General features: G+C 52.5%; 1 protein-coding gene across 1 annotated transcript; it reads right to left on the bottom strand.

Moving 5' to 3' along the window:
* Window positions 1–268: 268 nt before the first annotated feature.
* FAM3D (FAM3 metabolism regulating signaling molecule D) lies at window positions 269–4,949 on the bottom strand. The gene is made up of 9 exons (XM_086470196.1): window positions 4,937–4,949; window positions 4,069–4,176; window positions 3,740–3,760; window positions 2,971–3,094; window positions 2,660–2,718; window positions 2,238–2,288; window positions 848–932; window positions 580–706; window positions 269–358 (listed from the first exon to the last, which is right to left on the bottom strand). Exons 1-9 carry the CDS (start codon window positions 4,947–4,949, stop codon window positions 269–271), a joined length of 678 nt encoding a protein of 225 aa, XP_086326322.1.
* Between the last annotated feature and the right edge of the window lie 1,208 nt (window positions 4,950–6,157).

The following is a 6,157-nucleotide window of genomic DNA, read 5'->3' as shown; positions in this document are numbered from 1 at the left end:
GACAGAAAAATAAAATACCCCAGATTGACCCATAGGTGAGGACAGCTGGGCTGAAACCCGTCTGGGTGTTTGCTCAGGCTCTGTGGGCATTTGTACAGCTCTTCTCCAAGCCCTGCACAGCCCCTGCTGTGAAACGGCTGGTCCCTGGGAGGGGGCAGCTGCTGCTGGGCTGTGTGACCAGGCGTTGGGTGGGCGGCTGGGGTCGGTGTAATGGGGCTGGGGTCCCTGCAAGACTGGTCTTGCCTCTGTGGCAGGCTGGGGCTTGATGCTAGTTTTCCTTCCTGGGGGCACAGCCCTCCATCTCCAGCAGCTCAGGCCAGCCGTCATATTTATTTGTCTCCTTATCATTTTTGATGTGCTGCAGGAAAAGAAAGAGAGAGAGAGAGAGAAAGAAAATGAATGAGGATGTTGGTGGCACAGTGCAAGTTTGCAATGTGGCAAAACTTGCAGCTTGGCTCGACGTGGGGGATAGCACCACTGGATGGCATCTTCTGCAGACAGGTACATAAGATGCTGTTCGGGAGGTGCTACAAAGAAGATGGGAACCTCCAGAGCTGGTGCCAGGGGAGGGCCATGTACCTCTTCAAAGGGGGTCTTGTTCCTCAGCCCTTTTGCTCCCAAGAAGACCCAGTTGTCCCGAAAGCCCAGCTTGCTCACATGGCTGCTGCCCAGCTCTTCGAAATGTGCCCGCACTTTGTCATTCATCCTGAAAGATGGTAAGAAGCTGTTAGTGTGGTGCCAGGTGTGTGTCCCCTCCTGCCCCTCTCTGCTGCTGGCAGCAGCACCTCTAGCTCCCCCAGCTGCGGGTTTTTGGGGAGCCGGGTGTTGCTCCCAGGGCCAAACTCACTTTGTGGCAGCGTCGTCATAACTGGCTGTCAACACGATGGTGCCACGCTTGATCTCTTGGAGGAAGGTATCCAGTTTGTTAATATCTGGGATAGAAGAGCATTAGGGAAAGAAAAAGGGATTTAGCAGGGACAGCAGCTGGGGTAACCTCCTCTGGGTCAGTGCGCTGGTGCTAGCCAGGATTTGGGGTCGTGGGCTTGGGGAAGAGCAGGCTTCCAGATTCCCCATCTTGTGTTCCCACCTGGGCTCTCCCACAGCACCCAGGGCTGGCACTTCACTCCTGCCAGTACAAATGCAGGGGGGAATTTGCTCCTAAACTTTGCTCATTAACTGTGAAATCTAGTTACGTGAATTTATTTCCTGACGCAAGAAACGAGCCCGCTCAGCTGCAGAGCTGCCTGCCCTGCGATCATGCCTTCTGCCGTACTGCAGGAATTATTCCTCATCCCGCATCCGTGGGATGCTCGAGTCCAATGCCCCATCTAGTGGCACAGAAGCCGACTGCCTTCTCCTTCCCAGTGCCTTTCCCACTGCGGTTCTCCCTCACAAACTCATCTGGAAATCTCATTATATTGGTGTTTCTCCTTAAAACTCCAGAGTTACGAAGAATAGGTTGCAAAACCGAGATGCAGAAGGGGTGATTAATCCCTGGGGAATGCTCAAACAGCAAAGGGTAAACCAAAAGCACTATAGGGATGGTTTTAGCATGTGATTTTGAGGAGTCCTGCCAAAACTCAAGAGGTTTGGTAACACCTTTGCAACAACGGTGGGATTTACAGCATCCTGCAAGTCAGTGCCAGCCGGGCTGTGAGCAGTGCTGCCCCAGCTCAGGGCATCTTCTTGCTGTGTAGATGATTGAAGCCAGCAGGCGTAGGGACATGGTCTTTGCTGCCACCAGTCTCTGCCCCTGTTCCCAGCCTTGCTGGGGCTGGGGCCCACATCTCGCCTGCCGTGCCCTGAGCTCCTTATTTATCCTCCTGTGAAAGGCAGGGAAACAAGCAGCTCTTCAGACATCACCAGCATTCAAAAACTGAGTTGAAATTTGAAAAATCTCAGGTTTAGTGTAACTACCTGATCTCGGGAAGTAGCCTCTTTCAGGTCTCAAGTGCCCTGGTTTATTCAGCTTAGTGGAATTATGTTTTTCAGGATATTACACACATGTAAAAGGAGTGAGAAGCCAATCTTGGCTGCGGATGCATTACAAGGACTCCAGGCTCAATGACCTTGGGGAAAGCTGAACTTTTACCACCCGAGCTGGCAATCCTGGTCAAAGATCCGTTAGACTTTATCGTTAAATACACGACAGAGGAGCAACCTAAATAGCTGGCAGCCAGCACTGCTGGTGTGAGCCCCGGTTGGGAACCACCAAGCAGCAAAGCGACCACGCTTACCTCCGGAGTACATGTCAAATGTTTCAACTTTCAGGAGCTGCCCGCTTGTTCCTGAAAGGTTAAAATTCAAAACAGAGCACAGTGAGTTTACACTGAGGTGACTCTAGGCTTTGCCTGGCCACCATCCTGGGGTTCCTGCTGCAAAATGCTTTGCTCTTCCCTCAGCGTGTCATGTTTGCTGCAATAGTGAATGTGTAGCTTGGTGGAGTTCATGGAGTCATTGTGCATGACCCGGGCAGGTTTGTTCCCATCTCCTCAGCAGTGCTTGTAACCATAACTGTGGCTGTGCACCCCGTGCAACACCAGACTGATGTGCTTTTGGCTGAGCCGTGGTGCCTGGGATGGGGTCCCCGGTGGCCTGTTCCCCCCCAGGGGAGAAGGGACCCCGCCTGCAGGGAGAGGGGGGTTGGGGTCCAACTCACCATTCACCAGCGCAATATTAAGGCCTCTGCCAATGTTGTTTTTCACACTGCTCATGAGTCTGGAAAGGAGAGCAGAGAGCACCAGTAAGTGCAGGGATGCCCTGGCGATGCTGGTGCCAGCGAAACTGTGATGGGGCAAAGTGGCTGCAGAAAGCAGAATATCCCCAGAAGCAGTAGCAAGAAGCTATTTCCAAGTTTTTTTAACCACAAATGCAGTGTGATGGCCATTGACGTGCTCAGCAGAGGCCAAACTCACTCTATTCAATCCCAGGCCAGCCACGGCTGCCCCGTCCCTGCTGTGTGCTCCTTACATCATGTCGTTGAAGCAGATGGAGGGTCCCACCACATTTGCAGCGCCGCTGATAATCTTGAAGGCAAAATGATCCTGGGGGCAGCTCTTCTGGTTCCCACATTTGTGCCGGGGCAGCTGCTTGCCTGCGAGGGAGGAGCGGAGCTGCAAGCCATAGTGCTGGCCCCACCAGGGGACACCGGCTGTGTCCCTGAGGGGCTGAGCAGGGCTGGCACTGGGGCACAGTGGTCTGCTAAGTGGGTAACTCCTGGACCAGCTTCTTGCACAATGGAGGCTCGTCCTGGGGCTGGGACCATTTTCTTGTTTGGGATGAGCTGGCTGGGGTGCTGGGTACTGCTCTGAGTGTGAGCAGCGGGACAGCACGGCTGATGCCGTGGGGATTGCAGAGGGGTGTGTGCCAGGGAGGGTTTGGAGCTGGCACTCTTTCAAGGCCAGCCTCTTGGGGCTTTTCTTTCCTGAGCTTCCCCGTTCTTGGCCAGGGTAGGGACCTGTGCCATGCTGCCTGGATGGGCCCTTTGACCTGCTTCCTGCTATAGCCTGTGGCCCGGGGGTGTTTCTGCTGGGGCAGGGGGTTCACATGAAGGTTCGTGTGCTTGCAGAGCCTGCCAAAGACACTGCTGGTGTGCGAGATAATGAAAGTCCCTTCTATTTGGGAGGGTGGGTTTTTTGCCTTGGGAAAGGGTCTTGAGGGCAGCTATTGTGCTTCTACCATCACCCTCAGCCCTGGAGCGGTGTTGTGTGGTGGAGTTGAAGTCAAGAGCGATACTCACTGCTGGGCTTGCTGTTGACACCTGTGGGTACCAAGGAGGAGGGTTAGACAGCCCAGAGAGCTGCTGGCTCTTCCCCAAGCCAGGAGCAGCCGTTCAGGCATCAGGTCTCCAAAACTGATCCCTGTGGCTGCAAGCCACCCGCTCTGGTATAGCTTCCCACTGCACTGTACCCTCCTTGCCATGATGGTCAAAGCTGGTGGCTATAGCCTTGGCCAGGGACTGCAAGTGCAAATGTTAGTGGCAATGATATGCAGCTCCAGGGTCTGGCTCGCAATGGGACTGCCTGCACCCTCCCTCCGGACCTGGCTGGAGCCCCACCAGCACCTCACCGAGCCAGCTCCGCAGGTTGACAGTTTTCCAGCTCCGCTCGAAGTATGTTTGCACAATGAACCATGTGCCCAGCAGCGTGATGAGCAGTACCACAGTCCGGATTATGCCTGCGAGGGGTGGGAGAGGAGCCAGGTGAGAGCAGTAGCACCATGGGTCAGGGAGCGGAGCATCCCTCTGGCTTCTTGGGGGCTAGGTCTCTGTGTCCCCACGTTAGCAGGCATAGGGTGACAGCCAGCACTCGTGCGGTGTGGGAAGGCAGCTAACACTCCTTCTTTCATCCTCTGAAAGGACTCTGATCTCTTAATTAATATCTCTGGAGCCTGTGGCGATGCTCAGATAGGCATTACCCTTCTACTGGGAGGCACTATTCATATTTCTCTCTGCATTAAAGTAGATCTGATAATTAGTCAGAAAGCTATGTAAATCCAAATATTTCTTACGTTCCCAGCACTGGGAAGGCTGCTATCCCCCAATTAGTCACTAGCTACAGCCGAGCAGCTGCTAATACAAATGTGATTGGCATTTGGCTTTAAAGCAGCGCTCATTGGAGCAAAACGTTCCAGTCCTGCGTGGAAAGAGAGTAGAAAAATATACTTATATTGCAGCTGAATGGCTCTTATGGAACCAGCAAAGTCTCAATAGCCATCTCCTCCCAGCCACAAAGAGTTTCACTGTGAAAAATATAACAGGCTGAAATCTACACAAATCTTTTAAAAACCTGATGCTTATTCAAAGGCCTTTTCCCATGTACCTGTAAGGAGAAGGCCAGGGTGGCTGTGCTTGGAAGTGGTCATGTAAATGAGAAGCAGGCATAAAGAACTGTAGAAAAATGGACAGAGAAAAGTAAATCTATGCCTCCCTCCTTACTTGTTATCCGCATGGTGGTGGGGAGAGAGAGCACAACCGAGGGGGTGGCTGACGGTCACAGGTCACCCTGAGGAAAAAGAAGGAAATGCCATAAAGCGTATCTGTAATGCCCCAAAGCCAGGCAGCTATTAGATGAAAAAATAATTGCTATGTTTAGGCATATTTGCAATAACTAAGAGGTCACCAGAGATGTCTAAATTCCTATCAGGCACGTGTGCTTAGTCCCAGCCTGATGTTGAAGTCCTGGCTCCCATACACTGGAGCAGGCTGCACTGATCGAGCTTGCTTCATTTTAAGCCTCTGAACTCTTCACTGTGACTGTCCACCGCCCTGTGTGCTCCTGTTTCGTGTCCTTTTCTCAGTAGTGGATCAAGTTTTTCTAATCTGCTGATCGTGATGAGCTCAAGGAACGTATTTGCAATTGCAGCTTTGCTGAATTTCCTTCTGGGATGATGCAAAGTAGGTTTCAAATATTAAGGACTTCAAAATGCTGTCTGAGGACAAGCTGCGATTTGGCCTTTCCAAGTCAGGGGAATCTGCGGGTACAAATCTCCTCCTTAAAACCAGAAAGGGAAGGGAAGGGCAGCGCCCCTGAGCTAGGCAGAGCAGCCAGGTTTGGGACGCCTGATTTAAGAACAGAGATATTTCCACTTGTCCAAATCCTGCAGTGTTTTCACCCAGGAGAATGGGGACAGGTTGTAATTTGGAGTGCGAACTATTTCCTATCCAAGCAAGCCCATCTGCCCCCCTCTCTCCTGCTGCCACCCCAACAAATGGGACAGGCACCTGCAACCCCACGCACCAGGCTCCCAGAGGCTGGGGACCCACTCCTACCTTTGAAATTTGGGGCTGCAGCCTGGTGAACGTCTGTCCTGGAAACCACCCTGGAGTCCTAAGGCAAATTGTCACCTGTAGGATGCGTGCTCAGAGTTGAAGAGCCTGATGTTAACTAAAGCAGCGCTTTAGTGAGGCTTGGCGTAGAAAATTTGTAAAAGAGCTATGCTGAGAGTTGATTTTCCTGTTTGAAGGGTAAATAAGGAGCAACAGGTTACAGCAGGGCTGGGCTGAAAGTTGATGTCAGGTTGCTCTGTCATGAGGAAGGAAAGAAGTGCTTTGTCTCCTGCCCAGCCCACAGCTCGAGTTCAGGGAAAAAGTTCAGGGAAAGAGTTCAGGAAAATTGCCCATGGCCATGTGATTGACTGTGGCCCTGGTGCAGTGTCC

The sequence above is a fragment of the Leptosomus discolor genome, chromosome 9 (assembly GCF_034619465.1).
Source record: "Leptosomus discolor isolate bLepDis1 chromosome 9, bLepDis1.hap2, whole genome shotgun sequence".
NCBI classification, from domain to species: domain Eukaryota; kingdom Metazoa; phylum Chordata; class Aves; order Leptosomiformes; family Leptosomidae; genus Leptosomus; species Leptosomus discolor.
This window is presented reverse-complemented; position numbering and strand designations above follow the sequence as displayed.

Excerpts from the sequence above, each read along its gene's own strand:
- FAM3D (XM_086470196.1), bottom strand. Across the intron at positions 3,761-4,068 it reads CAACCTGCGGAGCTGGCTCG|GTGTCAACAGCAAGCCCAGC; the intron begins GTGAGGTGCTGG and ends TGGTACCCACAG. Across the intron at positions 359-579 it reads ACAAGACCCCCTTTGAAGAG|CACATCAAAAATGATAAGGA; the intron begins GTACATGGCCCT and ends CTTTTCCTGCAG.